This window comes from Vitis riparia, chromosome 10 (assembly GCF_004353265.1).
Source record: "Vitis riparia cultivar Riparia Gloire de Montpellier isolate 1030 chromosome 10, EGFV_Vit.rip_1.0, whole genome shotgun sequence".
In the NCBI taxonomy this organism is placed as follows: Eukaryota; Viridiplantae; Streptophyta; class Magnoliopsida; order Vitales; family Vitaceae; genus Vitis; species Vitis riparia.
Window position 1 is genome coordinate 19,113,504 of NC_048440.1, and position 22,694 is coordinate 19,136,197.

General features: G+C 35.5%; 4 protein-coding genes across 4 annotated transcripts; 2 read left to right on the forward strand and 2 right to left on the reverse strand.

The window, feature by feature from the left end:
* The first annotated feature begins 3,245 nt into the window (after positions 1–3,245).
* Positions 3,246–3,647, forward strand: LOC117923170 (secreted RxLR effector protein 161-like). The gene has a single exon (XM_034841407.1). The coding sequence runs from the start codon at positions 3,246–3,248 to the stop codon at positions 3,645–3,647; it is 402 nt and encodes a 133-aa protein (XP_034697298.1).
* A 1,708-nt stretch (positions 3,648–5,355) lies between these two features.
* On the forward strand, positions 5,356–12,701 carry LOC117923878 (universal stress protein PHOS32). The gene is made up of 2 exons (XM_034842375.1): positions 5,356–6,150; positions 12,284–12,701. The coding sequence occupies exons 1-2, from the start codon at positions 5,460–5,462 to the stop codon at positions 12,301–12,303; spliced, it is 711 nt and encodes a 236-aa protein (XP_034698266.1). The 5' UTR covers positions 5,356–5,459; the 3' UTR covers positions 12,304–12,701.
* A 4,549-nt stretch (positions 12,702–17,250) lies between these two features.
* LOC117923957 (zinc finger protein CONSTANS-LIKE 9-like) lies at positions 17,251–18,169 on the reverse strand. The gene is made up of 2 exons (XM_034842474.1): positions 17,634–18,169; positions 17,251–17,552 (listed from the first exon to the last, which is right to left on the reverse strand). Exons 1-2 carry the CDS (start codon positions 18,129–18,131, stop codon positions 17,493–17,495), a joined length of 558 nt encoding a protein of 185 aa, XP_034698365.1. The 5' UTR covers positions 18,132–18,169; the 3' UTR covers positions 17,251–17,492.
* Positions 18,170–21,352: 3,183 nt separating this feature from the next.
* Positions 21,353–22,107, reverse strand: LOC117924073 (calcium-binding protein PBP1-like). The gene has a single exon (XM_034842626.1). It carries the CDS (start codon positions 21,860–21,862, stop codon positions 21,521–21,523), a length of 342 nt encoding a protein of 113 aa, XP_034698517.1. The 5' UTR covers positions 21,863–22,107; the 3' UTR covers positions 21,353–21,520.
* Between the last annotated feature and the right edge of the window lie 587 nt (positions 22,108–22,694).

The window sequence follows — 22,694 nt, forward strand, 5'->3', positions numbered from 1 at the left end:
GGATTGATGTTGAGCATATTGGGGTTGCTGTTTTAGAATTAGATTATGGTTTTGAGCTTGTTTTGGACAATGTTTTTTGTGTACCTTCGTTTAGAAGGAATTTAATTTCCCTTTCAGTACTTGAAAATGTTGGATATAGTTTCACTTTTGAAAATAAAAGAGTTGATGTGATTTATGACTCTAAAGTGATTGACAATTGTGTTTTATCCGACGGGCTTTATAGATTGTCATTGTTATCTACTTGTTCTTACAATGTTGAAAACAATGTTGCTAAAAGACTTTTGACTAAGGAAATATCTTCATTGTTATGGCATAAGCGTTTGAGGCACATTTCTAAAGAACGAGTAGAACGCTTAATTAGTTTTGGGATTCTTCCCTGCCTTGATTCTGATGACTTAGAAATTTGTGTTGATTGTGTGAAAGGAAAATTGACAAGTAGTCAAAATTTGTTGGAGATTGTTCATACAGACATTAGTGGACCTTATTCCACTACTTTGTGTGGTAACAAGTACTTCCTTACATTCATTGATGATTTTTCCCATTATAGCTATGTATTTTTTATCAAAGAAAAGACAGATGCTCTTGAAATGTTCAAAGTCTTTCGAACTGAAGTTGAGAAACAACTGGGGAAAGTCATCAAAATTGTAAGATCTGATCGAGGTGGTGAGTATTATGGGAAGCATGGTGATGCTGGACAACAAAATGGACCTCTTGCAAGGTACTTACAAGATAATGGTATTGTTGCTCAGTATACTATGCCTGGTAGTCCTGAACAGAATGGCATGACAGAAAGGCGCAACCGCACTCTTATGGAAATGAAGAGGAGCATGATGGGTAGATCAAATTTTCTAGAATACTTATGGGGTGAAGCCATTAAAACAGTAACCTACATTCTGAACCGTGTTCCTAGTAAGTCTATGCCTAAAACACCGTTTGAACTATGGACAGACAAAAAACCCAGTTTGAATCATTTTAAAGTATGGGGATGTCCAACTAAGGTGAAAATCTATGATCTTTCTTTAAAGAAGACGGATTCGAGAACTACTAGGTGCTACTTTATTGGGTATCCTAGTCACTCAAAAGGATACAAGTTTTATTGTTCAACTCGTGGCACTAGAAATGTGCCCCAAACGCTTATGCCATAACAATGAAGATCTTTCCTTTTAGCAACATTGTTTTCAACATTGTAAGAACAAGTAGATAACAACGACAATCTATAAAGCCCGTCAGATAAAACACAATTGCCAATCACTTTAGAGTCATAAATCACATCAACTCTTTTATTTTCAAAAATGAAACTATATCCAGCTTTATCAAGTACTGAAAGGGAAATTAAATTCCTTTTAAACGAAGGCACACAAAAAACATTGTCCAAAACAAGCTGAAAACCATAATCTAATTCTAAAACAGCAACCCCAATATGCTCAACATCAATCCCGATGTCACTGCCAACTTTAAGCTTTGAATTTTTTTCACTTGGCTTCTTGAGATTTCTTATCCCCTGTAAAGAAGTTGCAACATGAATAGTAGCACCACTGTCAAGCCACCATGAATCTAAAGGAACATTAACTAAATTAGATTCAATATAGACATAGGCAGATAACATACCATGTTCCTTCTTTTTCTTCTCTAACCAATTCTTAAACTTAAAGCAATCAACCCTCTTGTGACCCTTTTTGTTGCAGTGATAACACTTACGGTATGTGTTCTTGGCATTTCCATTCTTCTTCTTTTCACTCCCACTTTTCTTGAAATTCTTATTTTTCTTATGACTATGGAAGTTGGGCTTTCTAGCCTTTTTTCTTTTGATTATTCAGTTTTCCAAGAGCAACGAGATGAGCATATTCATTCTTTTCTCTTTTCAGCTTTTCTTCCTTAGCGACACACATTTTAAAGTATGAGGATGTCCAGTTGAGGTGAAAATCTATGATCCTTCTTTAAAGAAGACGGATTCGAGAACTACTAGGTGTTACTTTATTGGGTATCCTAGTCACTCAAAAGGATACAAGTTTTATTGTTCGACTCATGGCACTAGAATTGTTGAGTCTCAAGTGGCAAAGTTTTTAGAGTTGGATGTTGCTGATAGTATACCCTTTCAATCCGATGAAAGAGTAGAACCCATGGATGTTATTTCTTGACGTTTGCCAGTCTCAGACGTTAACCTTGATGTTGGAGCTTTTGATTTTGGGATTCAACAAGGAGTTGCTACTGTCAATTTCCCTATTGTCGAAATAAACCCTATTGTAGATGAGATTCCTCCTGTGGAAATGAGGAGATCACAAAGAACTAGGAGACCTACCTTATCTAACGATTATTATGTTTACCTTGGAGAGGGAGAGTATGACATTGGAGAAGAAGTGGACCCTACTACTTATTGTGAAGCTCTTAATAGTGATAAGGCAAATGAATGGTTGATTACCATGAGAGATGAGATGCAGTCTATGTCAAACAATGATGTTTGGGAACTTGTTGATCTTCCCAAATGATATAAACCCATTGGATGCAAATGGGTATTCAAGACTAAAAGAGACAACAAAGGAAATGTTGAAAGATACAAGGCTCGGTTGGTTGCTAAAGGGTATACACAACGAGAAGGCATTAATTTCACAGAGACTTTCTCACCAGTCTCTACCAAAGATTCCTTTAGGCTAGTTATGACATTGGTAGCTCATTTTGACTTAGAGCTTCATCAGATGGATGTCAAGACAACTTTTCTCAATACTGATTTGAGTAAGGAGGTCTACATGTCACAACCTAAAGGATTTAAGGAAAATGGAAAAGAGAACATGGTATGCAGATTGAAAAGGTCAATTTATGGTCTCAAGCAAGCTTCTCGCCAGTGGTACTTGAAATTTGACAAAATTGTGACGTCTTTTGGTTTTGTAGAGAACAAGTTTGATCAGTGCGTTTACATGAAGGTTAATGAGAGCAAATACATTTTCATGGTTCTCTATATTGATGACATTCTACTTGCTAGTAACGATGTGAATCTCTTGAATGATACCAAGCGTATTTTGTCTGCTAATTTTGACATGAAGGATCTTGGAGAAGCATCTTTTGTGTTGGGTATTGAGATTTATTGTGATAAATCTCGAAACCTCTTTGGGCTATCTCAGAGAGCCTATATCAATCGTGTGCTTAAAAGATTCAATATGTAGACGTGCAAAGCTGGTGATGTACCTGTTGTGAAGGGAGATAAACTCAGTAATGAATAGTGTCCAAAGAATGATTTGGAAAAGGATGCCATGAAGACTATTCCTTATGTTAGTGCCATTGGTAGCCTGATGTATGCACAAGTATGTACAAGACCTGATACCGCCTTCATTGTTAACGTTCTTGATAGATATTTATCGAACCCTAGACATGATCATTGGGTTGCTGCAAAGAAAGTCTTGAGATATCGACAAAGAACGAAGGATTTTATGCTTGTGTATAGGAGGGTGGATAATATCGAGGTAGTTGGATACTCAGATTCTGATTTTGGTGGTTGTTCTGATGATCGCAAATCTACTTCAAGATACATTTTTCTGTTAGCTGGTGGAGCCATTTCATGGAAAAGTGTCAAACAAAGCCTAATTGCATCCTCGACCATGTATGTTGAGTTTGTAGCTTGTTATGGTGCATCATCTCAAGCTGTTTTTGGCTAAGAAATTTGATTTCAGAGTTGCAAGTTGTTGATTCCATCTTTCGACCCATTGTGATTTATTGTGATAATAATGCAGTTGTGTTCTACTCTAAGAACAATAAGATTAGTACGGGGTCTAAGCATATGGAAATCAAGTACCTTACAGTCAAGGACTTAGTGAAGAAAGAAGATATTATGATTGAGCACATAAGAACTGAGTCCATGCCAACTGATCCTCTAACCATAGGTATAAAGCCCATAACGTTCAAGGAACATGTTGTGAATATGGGTGTTATTAAGTCTTTTGATTCTTTGGTTTAGTGGGAGCTTTTGTGATTTCCCTTATTTCAATTATTGTTTTATGTAAACATTGATCATTATTGTTCTGCGACTTGCAAAATTAAAATTTTATTATTATGATCATCATAATTAAATATTATATTATAGCATGTCGTAATTGAATTACATACAACATGGTATCTTGAGATATTGAACCTTAAGAATTACAGTTGTATATTGTTGGATGTCACAAATAACATTATTTTGAGATTTTGTGGTGCATTGATGGTGACATATGACTGGTTAAAGTCAAGCAATTTCATTTTTTGTTGAGAAATTGCAATTACAATTTCATTTTGCTGGTAAATTGTAATGAGGACTGATAAGAAACAATGCATATAGATGATGATCACATGTTGGCAATGATTTCTTACTACACTACTGGGTTTATGATCCATGTCGATATGGTTATAAATATTCGTGACTATAAGGGACATTATGTTTGTTGAGATCAACATATAGACCATTATAGTCCAATATTAAGACCATGTTGGATTAGATAAGTTTAACAAGATGCTACTTATAGACTATCATTTCTTTCAAAAAAAAAAAAAGGTGTGGCCACACAAAATAAACTTTTCTGTACTTAACCCGAGAGTTTTATTTTCAAAATGAATTTAATGAATCCTCAAAAACAATTAATGTAGCCCAAGTGGGAGACTGTTGGAAAATTTTTTATATGGGCTAACAATTTGGTCATCAAAAATTATTTTTTGTTTTTTGTTTTTAAGAATAAAAAAGAAAGTGTTTTGAACATCTTTTAATTTTTTTTACTTGTTTTTTTATAATCACTTTTAAAAATAATTATACAAATATATAAAATGATTAAAAATAAAAAGCTAGACATAAAAATAATTTTAAAAAATTTAAATATTAAAAGCAATTTAAAAACATTCTAAGTTTTTAAACATATTTTTATCCTACAAAAATTACAAAACCATTTTTCAAAATTATTTTTGTTAGCAAACATACCCTTATTTATTTTGCATATTATTATATGATTAAAAAAATACTTTTATGGGTATAACATATTTTAAAATAAAATTTAAGACAAAAGTTAACACTTTGTGTCATTTATGCTTCAAGAATAACAAGTTTAAATAATATGTATCTCAACCTAATCTATTTTTTTTTCTTTATTTATTTTATTTAAAAAGGGTAAAGACAATCGATCCAAAACTTAAGTCAGGCTTGGGCCTATGAGTGGGCCTGGGCTTGAAATTAAAACCTCAGAGCGGTCGACCCAGCCTCAACTTCGCTTGGGCCAAGCTTCTGGTGGCGTGAGGGCTTAGAGGTTGCCAGGATTCCTGGTCTTTAAGCTTTCCCACCGTAAATCCTGAAGAGCTACAATACATTTATTTATTATTTATGTATTTATTTTATTCTGAAATTTTTTAGCTTCTTCTTCCAAAACCTTCTCAGCTGAAGCACCGCACAGAACAAAACACAAAGCCCAAAAGAAAAAGCCCTTCTAGCTTTGCATTTATTCTCCGATATGACTTCACCCAAAAAGCCACCGGAATCTGAGCGCCCGGCGACGGCGATCTTAGTCCAGCCATCGTCTCCTAGGTTTCCGATTACTCCCACCGGTGCCCACCGGAAAATTGGGATAGCTGTCGATCTGAGCGACGAGAGCGCATTTGCTGTGAAATGGGCCGTCCAGAATTACCTCCGCCCGGGCGACGTTGTGATCCTCCTGCACGTGCGTCCGACGAGCGTCCTCTACGGCGCCGATTGGGGCTCTATCGACCTGTCGATGGAAACCGACGAGGAGTCGCAGCAGAAGCTGGAAGACGATTTCGACGCCTTCACCACCGCGAAGGCCAACGATCTGGCTCAGCCGCTGGTTGAGGCGCAGATTCCTGTGAAGATCCACATAGTGAAGGATCACGACATGAAAGAGAGGCTTTGCTTGGAGGTGGAAAGATTGGGATTGAGTGCGGTGATTATGGGGAGTCGAGGTTTTGGTGCTTCGAAGCGGAATAGTAAAGGACGGCTGGGGAGCGTTAGCGATTACTGCGTGCATCACTGTGTTTGTCCCGTGGTTGTGGTTAGGTTTCCTGATGATAAGGATGGCAGCGGGAATGATTCCGGAGATGCTACACCGGAGGATAAGACGGGCGATGATCTGCTGTGTCCGCTGGTGCAGGAGGATGACTGCCACGTTCCAGCTAAGATATACAAAGGTTCAAATGCTTCTATGCTTTCAATTTAAAGAATATTGGTTTTGATATTTCTAAGCTCTTTCATTCATGCTCTTTGGTATTTAGCTATGAGTTTACTGCACAAAAAAGATAGTTTCTAGTGTAATTTGTGGTAACACTAGTGTGCATTGAGATGATGGTTTTTCGAATTTCATTGTGGTGATAATCTACATCTGTTGAATGTAATATTGGATGATTAAATTTATGGACTTTCTGTGTTCTTTGCAAATAAAAAAAAAATTAATTAAAAAAAGAAGAAGGATTTTATCTGTTCTTTCATGACCACATTAGTTGTTTAAATGTTTTCTTCCCATTTTAATACATGTCTGCATTCATGTATAATTGTGATCTTGATCTCTGCATTCATGTGAGATGTTAGGTTATGTATGTTATTTGTAATTGTGATCATGCATTTAATCTCAAATGTTAGTTTTAATAGTTTGTTGTCAAAATAATTTTCTCTGTGATCTCTCTACTATTTTGTCTCTGGATCCTTGCGCTTTCTGTCTTTAGTTTTTCTTGGGTCCTTCCTTTTTTTGGTTAAATATTCTCTAGTTCCTGACAAAGGTAGCGTTGTGGGAAGGAAGTAGAAAGTGTGGGAAACTGCCAGCTATATCACTTTGGTGAAAGAATTTTAACAATCTCCGGAGGGGTTTAGGTTGAATGATATATTCCTCAAGTCTTTGGACTCTTGGTCCAGAGATTCTTGAGGGAGGAGGTTTGTCATTACTAGATTCCACTAATAGGATGGGGTAGTTTATGGGTTTGGGTTTGGCCTCTCAGGTCCCTTCTCTCTTTTGTTTTGTCTCAGTGCTTTTTTTTTTTTTTGCATCTTGTGTAGTGGGGTTTTCCCCCTTCCCTAGGCCTTTTTTGGAATACATTATACTCTTTCCCTTAAATAGAAAAAAGGAATGAAAGAAAGGAAAGAAAAGAAAAGAAAAGAAAAGAGAAAGAAAAATGCTCTTCTCCTGAAGGAAAAGAAAAAGAAAAACTCCCTTCTCCTCATTTTATGTTGATTTTTGGGGGGAAATGTACTTGTTCCCTGTATTTGTGTAAGATTTCCCAGATTAAAACAAAATAATACTCCTTGCATACGATTTTATATGAATTGATTGATGATTTAGGTGTTGGAGCTTGCTTGTGGTAGAAGCTGACTAAACTTTCTCCAGGCCACACTCTCTAGCAGCTTAATCTTTTGAATTAATCAATTGGATGAGAATAAAGATAGGGTCCCGTTATAAATGTCAATATTGAGAACAATGAAATTTATTAGAAAAGGAAAATTTGTTGACCTCAAAAATCATGAGGGTTCAAGTCCCTCTATCCCCAAAAATGCCCGCATGACTCCCTAACTATTTATACTGCCATCTCCATTCATTAGTGATTCAAAATCCTTTTATGTTTGAAATAAAGGTCATTGGAGAAATGGTTTGGTGCTTTGTGCTGAGAAAATCAGTTATATTTTTTAAAATATCTGGAATTAATACTCATCTAATAGGGCCTATTTCTACACTTATGGCCTGAAGATGTTTTCCTACCTTTTCTTCCTTTGAAATGGTTCAATTTTTTTCTCTCGCTGTTGTTCTGTTTCAGCTTCATATAGCCATGCTTCATCTTCCTTGCTTATCAGCAGCCTTTGCAGAAAGTTCCTCTTCTCAATTACTTGGTGATTGAGAAAAAACCATCCAATGGCACAGAAATTATCATGACGATATAGCTGCAATGGGATTATGGGAGTAACCTATATATGTCTTTAAAGAATACAGGCATATTCTATGCTACACTATGGAGCTTGGGTTAATGTTATAGAAATATGTAAAAGGGTGCCAGAATTTGCAAATGCTGGTATATGTTGGGTGCTTTGCAAGAATGGGGTGTTCTCTGTGAGGTCTTTCTACGATGCATTGGAAGCAGGGGTGAAGTGACTTTCCCCTCAAAGATAATATGGGGTTCTTGTGCTCCTACCAAAGTGAGTTTTCTGTTTTTTTGCTTGGGTAGCGACTTGGGGCCGGATCCTAACCATGGACCAGCTCAAGAGGAGAGGATGGGTTTTGGCAGGTTTTTGTTGTATGTGAAAAGATGCAGATGAATCAGAAGACCATCTTTTCATTGTGGGGTAGCTAGAAGTTATGACACTTTCTCTTCTCCTTCTTTGGCATTTCGTGCCCCATGCTACTCGGGTCAGAGCATAAGCTAGTGATGCTTTCGGCTACTGGACTCTCGCCATCTAGGGTGCAGCATTCCTCCGCTTCGTCTAGCAGCGTGATGCTTTTATTGCTCTCCCACAATCCCATTTTCACGATTTGGGCTGCTCCCATTTTGCTCACTGCTACTACGGGAATCGCTTTTGCTTTCTTTTCCTCTGGCTACTATGATGTTTTAGTTTGCCAGGTTAAGGATTTGTTGGAGGGATGACATGGTAGCTTTGTGGGTAGGAAAAGAAGGAAGGTTTGGAGAATAGTGTCTCTTTGCCTTTTATGGACAATTTGGAAGGAGTGAAATCAAAGAACTTTTGAAGGGGAGCAATGCACTATCCAAGCTCTCAAGGATTCCCTCATAACTAATCTGTATATGTGGTCTCAAGGGTTCCTTCTAGGAGGCAGGCAAGAAGGCCTAGCTTATTTGTTAGATTTTATAGAATTGTTGGGCTCTTTTTCTTATAGTGGGGTTGTAGCAACGATAGCTAGTCTTTTGTTTCTCATTTGTATACTTCCGGTATACTGTGTTCGTCACTTTAGTTTGACAGTCTTCATATGTTTATTAATATACATACTCTTATTTGCCTATCAAAATATCTCTCTCTTTATCTCTCTCTCTCTCTCTATATGTATATATTAGGTGCTTTTCTCATTAAGACGTGTTAGTCCATTTTTCTTCTCACTCGACTAAAATATTGTTAATTCTCTTTTTTATTTCTTTAAAGGTAGCATGGTATCATTTCTCTTGTTACAACCTTCATTATACATGGTGTTGCTGTGCATAGCTTTACCTTTTTTGTCTTTACTTTGTTTAGTTTGTTGTTGATTCTGTTTTTCATTCTAAACTGAAATTTCCCATTTTTGTTACGTATTATAACATGTGTAGCAATGGTATAGGTCAAGAAAAATGAGAATAACAAGTTTTGAAGTGATTTCATTGGGAAAAAGAATTTTTATTAGCTGTGATAAGTGTGTTGTCAAACAAGCTCTGCACCGACAATAAATAAATCTTTGATGCTCTGTTCCAAATCTTGTATCTAGCATTTTTAGTTGCAGCATGTATGGCCATCCTAAATAACAACAAACCTGGGAAGTAAGACATGGTTGCTTCTTCTTGACATAGCTGCAGATCAAACCCTCCGCACAAATACCTTGATCAAGTAAATATTTGGCATTCAGTGTCAAACAGTGTAAAAGTAATCACTGTTTACCTTCATGAGTTAGCCAACTGAGAAATACAGCTTCCTAGAAATGTAGTGTTTTACTTCTAAATTTCCTTCTTGTTCAGCAACCTATAAATTGTGCAACCAAGTATGCCAGACCCATTTGACTATCCTCTTATTGCAGCCTCAAAGAATGGATAATTTTCTTCTTGAAGCCTTGAAGGTGCCATTGATACAACACCATCACAATATGTACAAGGTGATAAGGAATAAGGATCTACTTAGACTCAGTTCAAGATCTATTCATACATTTTTTTTGGTACTTCCTAGTTCTCAAATGGACAAGGTTGATGTTACCAGGTCATATCTGGAGTTAGGCATAGTTAATTACTAATGTCCTCTGCAATGTATGAGATAGGGCCTGCTTGCTAGACCTTAAGCCTGAATCTGAAGCCCCAATCCTAGTGGAAACGTTGATCTTAATCATAACCTGCCTATTAAAAATTTGAACTCAACCACAACCTGGTTCAATCCTATATGAATTAATTACCTACATACCCACACATGGATAATATTCTTGTATTTGTGGGACTGATGAGGACTTGCTTGCCAATCCTTTGAGTGAAGATGAGGCTGACTAAGTTTTATTGATGGTGTGCATTTTCTTTTTTCTTTTTTTTTTTATCGTAATGCTACGGTTAGTTTTTGATCATGCGGGTTTCTAGTATATTCCAGGTTGCTTATTTTTCTGCTAGTATTAGGGATGATTAGTTTCCTGTTTTGCACTAATGTGAATATCTCTGTTGTTTGCTTCCACCAGGCCCCTTTTAGAGCCTTGATTTTGATTTTTTCTCTACCATCCATATTGTATTTTTCTGCTTTTACATTAGGATATTAGTTTCATGTTTTGCATTAACTTGAATGTCCCTGTTGTTTTCTCCCCCCTGGCCCTTTTCAGAGCCTTGATCTTGATTTCCTCAATTATGGTAACTTTTGTTTTTCAGCAACTGTGTTGAGAGATCAGTTTCCTGTTTTGTGTTAACTTTAAATCATTCTGTTGTTTATTAACTAGTGGCTGTAATGGATATAAGATTCGAGTACATCCTCCGTATGCTCGTGAGCTCAAACTTCGAGTATGCGCCCCGTGTGCTCGAGGAAACGAACAACGAAAACGAACCCTCCATGTTCATGAGAACATGGACGATCAAGAAAGAAAACAAAACGAATAAGGAATATTTTCTGTTATGGGCATGCTTTTCAAGACATGACATGTGTCCACCCCCTAGTTAGTATAAAAACTAAAAGAAGACTCAAGAAAGGGACTTTTTTTTTTCCAACTAAAACAGTGGCCACTTGTAGAGCCTTGAACATGATCTTCCTCAGTTATGCTTGAATGTTCCTTCAATTTCTGGAGGTCCCTTTCTTGTACACAAAATTGATTTTCTTGCAATAACTATCTGCATTTTTCCATATTCAAACTTTGCTTTGCTCATTGTTGAGACGCTATAATCCTTGGTCAGGAATCATGATAATTGCCAGTTGGGTTGGCTTGTGGATTTGCCTAAATTTTTCTCATATCTTATACAATATCTTACATTAATTCTTCCAATTTTTGTTATAAAGTTCTTTCATTTAATTTGTTAGTATTTTTATTCTTCTGTTTGGGTTCATTCACATGAGACTTTCTGCTATGTTGTTCTCTGATCATCACTATGAGGATCAGTTTCATACATTTTTACCTTGATAGTAATAATTAAACCCTAAATTTGAAAACCTCTTTAGCTATTATTAGCACTTACCCAACTATGGAAGATGAAGATCTGTTGTACAAGATGCTGCAGGTGATGTTCAAGATTTGAATCATTAGCTCAAAGTAACAAAATATGTAATGGGTTTATTGTAAAATGGCAATGCACCTACTATCTCTCTCTTGTTGTTTTCTTCGTATTAAATTTTGAATAACTCAGTGTCATGGGTGGATCCTCTTAAATCAGTTGGTGGTTGTGTGTCTTATCACCTTTTTTGGCTGTATGTTATTTGTTTTCCTTGTTTTTGTCACAAGAACCAGAGAGCTGTTAGTAAGATTAGTTTGACCACCATGGAAAAGCTACTGGATATTAGTTTTATGTTTGCAACCTTGAGCTCACCAGCATTATATATGGTCAAAGTTAGTAGAGGTTCACTGGCTGGCAGAGCATGTTTTCATGCATATACCGAGTTCACAGGGGTTTCCCTCTCCTCTTGGATTTCACTCCACTTGGCAGGCATATTGTTCTAGATGGATGGCTAGACTTTTATGGATTAATATTGTGTCTGAGCCCAGGATTGAAGCATGGTTTCTAAGCACCATGACTTAACATGAGCCCTTGCCTGAGAGATTGTTTCAACAATATAACGATATAAATACTTTTAACTATCTGGTTAAACATTTATTGGTGCTCTTTGCAGATTAGTTTTGAAATGACACAGTAAACTTCTGATTTCCCGGAAGCTAGGCCATCCATATTCATTTAAGAACTTTACATGTGAATTCATTAATTCATAAATCATCGATCACATGATTGCAAGCTCCTGTAAGAGTCATGTAAGTTGCTATTGTTGGTGCCTTGAGAATCTGTTTGAAATGTTCTAAAATGATTAATCCTCTACTCAATATTATCTACCATGTGTTGTCTCTCTCTCATAGTGTAATGAAGTCACTCCTTATGTTTTGGGTGAAAACTGATGCTGATGACTACCATTCATGTGTTGCAGAGACAGAGGCGGCCTCTTAAGCAGGATCCAGTTTGCTGCTTTGCTTGGTGGTTGTGGATTCATGTCTTGTGAAAAATGAGTGGTAGTTTTTATCTGTACTCGGTTAGCTACCTTATAGACACGAGGGAAGCTTGGGATGATGGGGACAGCCTTTGATCAGTTTCTTTGGTTCCTTTCTATGTAGGTTGCATTGCCTATTTTGTGATATAAGTTTTCTTGTTGAAGACCCTTGTGCTTTGCAACCTAGTCCTCTCAGTTTTATTACATTGCGATAGTAAAGCTGGATATGTTATTAGTATAAATTGGTTCTGGGTGTTGCTACTTGTTACATGTTCTTGACTGGATGTCAAATGGATGACATCTCCATTATTGTGCTCATTTGGAGGTCATAATTTGAGATCAGTTTGTTTACCATGAACTATTATTATTATTGTGGGTAGTAGTAGTATTATTATTATTAGTAGTAGGGGTAGTAGTATTATCATAGAGCCTAATAGAATCAATAGATCTGCTAGAAAACCATATCTTCAAAAATCAAAACAACTGATTTGACCTTGGGAGATACAATCATGGGCCCGATGCTACAAGGAGTTAAAACATTATCATTGATTCAGATTGGCATCCTCCTTTAACGATCGATCATTGATCTAGTTATCAATGTCAACCTTGTGGTACAGCTATTTCATTCTACGTGTCCATCATATATGGTGGTGCAATACAAGTTGTCCTCTCTAGTGATGGGAATTTCAGTGAATGGAATGGAGATTTGGTGGTGGGTTGGGTTTGGTTTGACTGATATAGATTTTATTATTATTATATATATGTGGTTGGTTTTGGTACGGCTCCCATCGGACATCTGGACCCCAAGTCGCTTAAGGCCTAGATCTAGTGTCAAAATGATGGCTAGCTGTGGGAAATTTCAAATTTCATGCAAGAGGGGAGACAAGAAAAAGGAAGTTATTTAGTAAGGAAAATATAAAATTATTTAGTGTGATGCCTGTAATTAAAAAATAATAAAAGCTTAACTTGTCCATTTTAATGCTACGAGAAACCGGTTGATTTAGGTGAAATTTGTTTTTTGATTGAATAAAAAAAATTGTGGTATTTATTTATTTTTATTTAATTTTAATAGAATTTTAATGTTTAATAATATTAAATATTAGGTTATTTGTTTTTATAGTATTTTATTTTTATTAAATATTAAAAAGTAAAAAAATATAATATGTTATTTTTTTATTTAGAAAAAATTATATATTTTGGTTTTTTCTATTTAATAAAAAATTTATAATAAGCCATCAAAAAATAGAAAAACAAATGATTTAAAATCTAAAAATAAAAAGCTAAAAAAATAAACATCATTTTAGTTTTTTTATTCGATTAGAAGTAATCTGTTAATATCATCCAATATAACTAAATTGAACTTATTGATAACAAATTTATTTTAGTTATGTTGAATAATGTCAATAAGTTATTTTTAACTTAATAAAAAAAACTAAATATTTTAATTTTTTCTATTCAATTGAAAGACAAACATTACCTTAGTTTACAATGTTTTTGTTTGGATTGAAGAAAGGAAGAAAAAAAAAAAGAAAGATGCCCGAGAAAACTCCTCCATGGAAAACAAAGGGCGGACAGACAGCAGACACTGAAATGAGAGAAAGATGAATAATTTTGGTGATGCAAACATAGCCTTAAGTCGCTAAAAGAAGTCGTTGATATCTTTATTTCTTTTTGCATACAGAGAAAAATGCCCAAGAAGTGGCCCTGATTTCAAGCTACAAAAGCTATGGAGGTACGTCCACTGGAATAATATTCTCTTTCTAGCTGTTACTCACACACTCACTACTCAGAGAGATCAAAAGACCAAATGATTGAGAATCCAAAGACCAATCAAAAGGGCAAAAAAAAAAAAAAAAAAGGAAAAAAAATATATATTCAAAATCAAAATATCTCAATCTCCATGCTGAAAACTTTCAAAATGTGCACCACAGCCACACAAAATTCCATTTCCCCTCTACAAGCAACAAATCTCCACCACACCACAATTCACCTTTCTTGATTCCTTCTTTACTTCACTCAAAAACTCATTATTATTGATTAATTAGTCCAACAATTTTTTTGAAATCACAAAACATAATCAACTTACAATTAAGCTTGAAGATTAGTCCGAAAAAACTTGGCCCACTCTAGACATTCTCATTCTCTCCTTCCTCCATTTGATGTGATGGGTCATGGCCGGTTCTATATGACAAGATTAATCAACTAATTTATGGATTTGAGAGTGACCCTAAACTAAAACTAAATGTGGAGCATATGTTAGATTACAATCTTATAATATTTACTTAATGGTATCTAAATTTCCCATCCTAGGCCTAAATTGACTTTGGAAAGACAATAACCCGAAACATCGATGAAAAAGACCCAGAACATTGATAAAATAAGAATGATAATAAGATGAATTTTATTTATTTGTTTATTTTATTTCATGCTTAATGGGAACGAGTTTGAAAAAGGTAATAAATTATTAATAAAAGTTTAATTTTATTCTTTTTTTTTAAATAATGATAAAATAAAATTCACAATAAAGAGAATTTTTTTATTATTATATATTTGTTTTGTTTCATCCTTAATACGAAGAGTTTGAAAAATAACAGATGAGTTAAAACGTGGATTTGAATTTTATTTATTTATTTTTTAAAAAATTTGGTTTGAATTTGGAGAGTGTTTTGTCCAATACCATATATATAAAAAATCAATAAAAAATTATTTTGATTTTTTCCTTTTTTAACACATAAAATTTTAAAAAATATTTTTCATTAAAAGTAAGTTATGAAAATTATAAAATTTATTTATTTGTAAAAATTAATTAATTTTTTTTTTAAAAAAAGTTAGAATATGAGAAATTCACGTATCTTTTATTTATTTTTTGAAAGGGAGATGAAAATACAGATGATGTGCCTCCTCAACTCACACCGTTATCATCCTAAGAAATGGGTACTCGATCTGAGAGAATAGAATTGGTGACAGTGAAGGCGTGTCTGGAGAGTGAGTGACCCGAGTTTACCAAATAAGAGGGAGACTTGGACAGCCACTAGAATTCTGAATTAATGGAGAAGATTTTTGTAGAGTGAGGAAATGCAAACCATTCGATTCGATTGCTTCGTACCCAACTGATGAAAATTTTAAATGAGAGTCCCTTAGTGCAGGGCTAACATAAATTCGTGTCAAAGTAGAGGGAACAATGACAATTCTATTCCCAACAACACAATTAAGAGTCGTAACTCTTAAGGTTAAGGTTGGACTAAGAAACGCGGTTTCAAAGCTCTTAAAAAAAAACGTGACACTCAACGCGATTGATAATTTATTCATTTATTCAAGAACTACGATATTAAAAATTTAAAATATCATATCAAAATTGTTAAAAAAACGTGATATGTATGTTGAAAAATTGATTGTTCAATATAATATTTAAACTTAGTTTGACAAGAGACTGTCGGCAAGTCTCTCCACGTGAGAGAGGTTTACAATTTCATAATATTCTTTCGTCAAATTTGTAATTTCATGGTATCTTTTCGTATGATGGAATGATGTTAAAGAATATAATATGTATATCGAATTTAAATTGTGCAGGGAAGTAAGTTTTTAAGAAAAGTAATTGTTTATTAAAAATGTTATTAATGGCTTTTTATTATTTTATTTTGCCATTTCTTTTATCAAATTATTACGTTGAGGTGGATTGATGGGATAAAAAAAGTTTCAATTTTTTACTTTTCTTCTTCCATCCACTTGTTTTCATCACTTTATTAAATATTTAAAATGATAAAAAGCACATGGAAAGTGGTGAGAAGGATAAACACAGCAAAAATTTGGACATATTGTGATGCTGAAGTGATGAACCACGTTTGGATGGAAAACTTAAAAAAAAAAGCCTCTCTTGAGGTGTTTGGTCGGTGAGAAAATGTAACACCAGGGCTGAGGGCTCACACTAGGCGGAAGCAAAGAGAATAAGAAGAAGAGGGCAAGGGCAGGGTCCCATGTGGTGTTTGGCCAGGAATTCTGCGATGCTGACAAATTTCAGCTCAACCTCATTCATTCAATTGCGCCCCCCCTCCCCCACACCCACCTCATGCATTTTCCTCCAACGTCCATACTTTATATATATATAATTGTAATTTTAAGCTTTTGAAAAGCTTATTCAACTCTAATCTCCTTCTCCAATGGTGTCTAAGGATCAAAAGTTTTCATTCCCATATTTAAACATGAATGAATGGAGTAGGGTAGGAAGAATTGGAAGTTGTTGGAAACAAAATAATATCTTAAAGCCTAATGCGCTTTTTCAAAGCCAATTCTTACTTGAAGTATTTTAAAAATTAAAATTCTAGTCTATTAAAACGAAAATACTGTTCAAATCATCATATTTTAAAAAAAGCAGATCTAATAAATTTTTTAATTTTTTTTTTTTAAAAAAAGGTTCTTTTGAGGAACAAATTTCCCATACTATCACCGGAAAGCTTTCTTGAGAAAATAATTAATTTTCTATAAAAGAAACGGTTCAATATTCTTTGATTCATAATCGTATGATCATGGGTTAACATGATGTAATGATTACTCGTGTAATTTAAAGTTAGAGGTGGACAAATACTAGAACACAACTTTCTGTCTTTTGTGATTTTGTCTGGCAAGCTCAAGCCTTCATAAACTTAGAGAGAGGAAAAAATGGGTATAGAACCTACAACAACGCATCTTCTACTGAATTCAAACCTTTTTAAATGGAATTTCTTTTTATTTTTTTTATTGTGACTTAAGAATGTGGTCGCAAGAATAGAGAATTTTTAAATCAATTCTTCAATTTGTAAGATTTTAAAAAGATGATCAAGTTTAGGGAACTAGCAAAGGTTAAGTACCAAATGAGGTTATATGAGTGTTTAGCACTTTGATCCGAAAGAGAGAAATAGAACACAGAGAAATACAAAACAGACTCCGTGGATCTGTTTTAATACAGGAGCGCGAATATTATATATATATAGGTTAATGGTTAGGAGAGACGTACGGACACAATGCCGTTAAAAATGAGTAGAGTAATTGATTAAGGGAAAATAAGCTGAAACGGAAGGAGAATTAGTGAGTAGAAAATGCCATGGGCGGTTGATCTTGCCTCAGTCGTCACTCTGCTTCAACATTAGCTTGTTGGTTGCTGCAGTTATTCGTTTCACTTCATGAAGATGCGCAGGTTGTGTGCTGGTGGTGAAACAGACCGCCCTAGATCATTCTGCGAAGTGGAATAGGTAGGGATTTGAGGGGATTTGATTGACATGGAGATCGTACGGAGTGAGGGAGAGAAGAGACGTACTTGAGAAGTAGGTCTGAAGGACGATTGTTGGCGCATTGGCTTCAGCGAAGAAGCTGATTTTGAATCCGATGGACCTTCTTCTCCGTTACAGAACCTGCTGGAAGATTCCTCTTCGCTGGCGGAAGAGCAGGAGATCGGCGGAGGCGGCGTCGATGACCACGGAACCACTTGATTTTCTTCATCATTTTCGTCGTCGCCTTCGTCTTCTCCATCTTCTTCACCTTCCTCATCTTCATCCTCATCGGATGACGGAGTCTCATTTACAGTACGGCTGCGATTTACACACCTCTGGCAAACAGAGATGGTAGTGCCGAGCTTAGGGCCGGAGCCGTTCCAGGGAGTTGGAGATTGGCAGACGTGGCAGAGGAGAGTCCTGGAATGCTTGGCGACGAGGAAGTTAGCGCTATGAACCTTGGCATCGCAGTCGCAACAGAGGCTGGCTTGATCGGAGTCGCAGTAGATGACTGCCGGAGAGTTGCAGAGCTCGCATACCTTCATTTCTTCCAACTAACTCTTAACGGGTAAGCTGCTTTCTCCTGCTTTTATGTTCACCGTTTCCAATAATACCAAATCATACCCCGCCCTTATTCATTTTTATTTTTTAAAAAATAAAAAATAAAAAGAAAAAACCTCCACTTGCACAGGTGATTTTTGGTCGTTCTATTTTATTTGTATATTTTGTCTCCTTCGGGTAACTTTTATTCCAAGACATCCTAATTTACTTCAAAAGATTTACAATTTTTTTGGTACCGTTCATCTGCACGCCAACTCAATTGCAGCAATTATTGATGGTAGAATCATTTTGATGTACCTTTTTTATAATTTCACTCCTGCTTAAAATCTTATGCTTTTTATTTCTAGAACCAAAATTTGAAAATTTAAAGATATATATAATTTCTTATATCGATTCAATTGAGATCCACCCTTTGTTATCCACCCAAGTTATCTCCTTATTTGTCACTATTATTTAAAATTCTTATTTTCTCATTCAAAATTTATCACTTACTTGTATTTATTTATTTTTTATTTTATTTATATTAATATTTTAAAGATTAATTTCACTCATATTTATGTGAATTCAAAATGAGGGAAATATTTGATGAAATTTTAAATTTTAAAGATTATGTGTAGTTAGTCAAAATCTTAACTGCCAAATGAAATTTATTCTATTTTAAGCCTCTATCTAATTTGTGAAAAAATACATTAAAGAAAATAACTTTTTTATATTTAATTTTTTTATATAAAAAATGAAATAAAATTAAATATAATTTAAATTAATTATAAATTTATATATATTTAAATTATTTAAAATAACATACAAAAATAGTTTATTGACTTAAATTTTCTTATATTTTTTTTTTGTAATATTTTTTATTTTTTAGATTTTTTAAGAACCAAATATAACCTCATAAAATTTAGGCCATTTCCTCGTGGATAAGATAAGTGTGGCCTAAATTTATGAAAAGACAATTCAAATGTTTAAAATTAATAAAAATGTGTTTCCATTATATTTTTCATTTCACTTGGCCTATAATTTTCTTTTTCTAATATTTTAATACTAAAGTTTTTAATATTCATGGAAAAAACCATTTTTAGATAATAAAAAAAAAAAAAGAAAAAAAAAGAAAAAAAAAAAAGCAGCAGTGATAAATTAAAAAGAATTAAAAAGATGTAAGAAAGGAAGCAAAGCCTTGCAGGTGATTGGGGTTGGGGTTAGAGACACACTTTAAAAATGTCCCCAAAAGAAGCCTAGCAGTACTGAGAAGCAAAGCCCAACCACCAACTTTACCCCAAAAAAAAAAAAGGGAGACGCGTATATTTCTCTGAGCGATGACTCGAGTGGTGCGCTTGTATTGTTCTCCTCGATTTTTTGCGCCTTGGCCCTCACAGTCCTTAGGCTAGCTGGCCAGGATTCTGGAAAGCCTGGAAAGGATTCAGAGGTTGACGTGTCTTTTATGGTCGCATAGATCAGATATGTTGTCCAACACGTGGCCTCTTATTGTCTTTGATCCACTGCCAACTTCCTCAGGTGGACCCTTCCATTTTTGGTTTGTTATCCCTAAATATCAAATCCTTTATGTAACCCCAGATTTGCTCTACAATACCCATCACATATTTGCTCCCAAATATCTCATTAAAATGATTGCTTTTAGATAATTTTGGGAGTAGATTAAATTTGTACGAATCCATATCCTATATACTTTCTCTTCTACCATATCATTTTCATGAAGAAAGTTGCTTCACTACATGGATAACTAGATTTCTTTCTCAAGTGGCCAGAATTTGAAAGAAACAAGACTTTCGATGGTGGTAGATAAGCACGGATTGAAATGGGTGTAAAGATCAGCTACCATATTTTTTTCTTTTTGTTGTTTTTCATCAATCTGTGGTGCACAATCCCCTTAGGCTTTCTCAACCTCCGAAACTCTATGGCTTAGGTTTTCATAGGATTTGATGTATACCAGAACATTAATGGAAAGAAAATGGGTGAATCTCCCTTGGTTTGAAGTGATGGTTTGTGGCTTCAAAACTTCGTTACCCTCTTCACATGGGGTACCCCATTATTTAATGCATTCACTATTTGATGATGATGATGAGATTATGCAGTAGTGTATGTGTATTTATATCTCATCCTGATGGGAACCCATGCCTTCTAGAATCAACTTTGATGATTGGATCATATCTTGATAAGCATATGTATGAATAGATGGATAGAATTATTAGGTACTGCTTGTAAGTGGGATCTACAGAACAATTCCAACAACCTAATTTGTTTCCATTTAATGGTTATGTATGTACGTATTGATACCCTTTTCCATGTCCTACTTGTAAGATCTTATTTCTCCTAATTCTTTAATCACTCCAAAAACAAAAAATTTTACTAGCACATGATTTTTAGAATTTAAACATTTTATTTTCACCCATGTTTTCTCACAACCCTTTATTAGAATTTTTACTGCTCTCATGAATGGAGGTCGCCTGGTCGAAGGTTCAGGCTGGCCCATTTGATGATTGAGCCCAACCTTGAATTAGGAGGAACTGAAACAGGAAAGAGCCCATCGCTCTTTGGTGGTAAGAAGTTGAGCAGCTGTTGTTGTTAACACCTTTCTTCCCAGAGCTCCTTGAGCTAATTCTCCATCGATTTCACAGCTCAGGTGTAGTACGCTCAATTTAGAAATTAGGCTCATTTAGATGCTTGGACATTAATCCTGGTTATCGTTATCTATAGTTCTTGGATTAGCGTAAGCTCGAAGGAGGTTGGATTTTTTGCAGAGAATGAGGAAGGGACAGGTTAGATGTTTGCAATTTATTGCATTGGGTTTCTGCCCACCAACGTTGGGAAGCTGCTCTGTTGGGTGCTTAGTGTCAAGAGTACTTCCAGTTCTGTCAACAAGCCAACAAAAATATTTGCTTGGGTCCATGGGCCTACATAGAATGGGTGACCCTATTTAGTAAAAAAATAATGGATGGGAAGGAAAGATTAGTTAGTTGGAATAAATTAACTTTGTATATCCAGTTCTCAATTCCTCCCAAAAAAAAAAAATTGATTGGAGCAGAGCGCAAATCCATTGGATACCAGTTTTCTATGAAGTATGATGAAGGTGACATGACATCAACCGTTTATTGATTTCTAGTCCCTTTGTTTATGTGTTTGCTCTTTGTTGATATGGTGATATAGTTTGGAAGGAGAAAGAGAAGCTTGTACTTGAAGCTGACGGTGATAAAGAAATTAATATTTAGATAGAATTAAACATGAATAACAAACACAATAGATAGAATTCAGGTGGGGAAAAAATATAAAAGAAGGCAGAGACAGGACAATGGAATAGCCTAAAAACTCACTAGACAAAAAGACAAAGAAGCCAGAAAAAAGACAAGGGCTCAGCCTAAAAGCCATTGACGATAGCTTCTTCTAGCCACCTTCTGGAACTTGTCATCAAGCCAGGACTCAATCTGAACATGAGAATGCAAAACTCCATCTGATTCAAAGCTCCATCTCCATCCAAGTCACCTTCTGTAACCATGCTCCTCAACTCATCGTCACTAAGGTTCTGCAACCCCAGAGTGGCGGAGTTCCTCTTCAAGCTCTCAAACGTGATCACACCCTTGTCCCCATCCATCAACAGCCGGAACCCATTACAGAGCTCCGTCATAAACCCATCAGCCCCCAACCTCTCCACCATTGCCGGGAAGAAGTCTTCGAAGACAACCCCATTTCTGGACGCCATTGCTATAGAGATGCTGAGCAGGTAGATATGAAAAAAGGGTGCGGGGTGTCCGACTATATATAGGAAGAGCTTGAAAGGGAAGAAGAAATGTTGGCGGAAAGAGTATATGGAGAAGCTGACGAATGTACAGATAAGAGAGGGGGATTTGTTAAGGTTGTTGGCATCTTCCTCTCAAAATTCGTGGCCGTTTCTTGATAGAGGGAGTAGTCTTTCGGCGAAGTTGCATGGAGAATGGGAAGGTACCCCAGCTGGTGATGGAGAGCACTTTCCTTATAAACTTGGATTGGACGGCATTTTACTCAAACACCACCCTCCTTTGTCTTCTTCCGTAGACCCACCCACGAACCCACCTTTCCATGGTGGGCCACGCCCTCACCCCCACCCCCACCCCCCTTTTCTGATTATGGAAATGGCAACCTTCCTGTCTCTTTTGTATCTTGAGGGTCTGCCACTTCCGAAGACGACTCCCAATCAAAGAATGAGGAATGTATGGCACCTTCCCATAATTGAATTGAGAAACTTCTTAGGTTGGGTTTGCCTCAAGGTTTCATCAACTCCACCCCCAACCCCAACCCCCACCCCTCCACCCCCACCCCATCTAAATTCTGATTTAACATGTACAATTTCTCGTTTTATCCATGTTTTGATTGTGTCCATGTTTCCAGGAATCATTCATCTCCATTATATTTATTATAATGTAGCAAGTAAGCAGTGATTGCATCTTGAAAAATGTTGTCACCATTCATTTAAATGTAAAATTTTTCATTTTTCAATCATTTCTCACCACCTACCAAACTTATGCTTAATGATAACACTCCTCATACATCTAACA

What these genes read in the sequence shown, in the direction of transcription:
- LOC117923170 (XM_034841407.1), top strand. Translation starts at nt 3,246, where the DNA reads ATGAAGACTATTCCTTATGTTAGTGCCATTGGTAGCCTGATGTATGCA.
- LOC117923878 (XM_034842375.1), top strand. Translation starts at nt 5,460, where the DNA reads ATGACTTCACCCAAAAAGCCACCGGAATCTGAGCGCCCGGCGACGGCG. An exon ending in TCCAGCTAAGATATACAAAG is followed by an intron (nt 6,151 to 12,283) that starts GTTCAAATGCTT and finishes CATGTGTTGCAG; the next exon opens with AGACAGAGGCGGCCTCTTAA.
- LOC117924073 (XM_034842626.1), bottom strand. Translation starts at nt 21,862, where the DNA reads ATGGCGTCCAGAAATGGGGTTGTCTTCGAAGACTTCTTCCCGGCAATG.
- LOC117923957 (XM_034842474.1), bottom strand. Translation starts at nt 18,131, where the DNA reads ATGAAGGTATGCGAGCTCTGCAACTCTCCGGCAGTCATCTACTGCGAC. An exon ending in CCTTCAGACCTACTTCTCAA is followed by an intron (nt 17,553 to 17,633) that starts GTACGTCTCTTC and finishes TCCACTTCGCAG; the next exon opens with AATGATCTAGGGCGGTCTGT.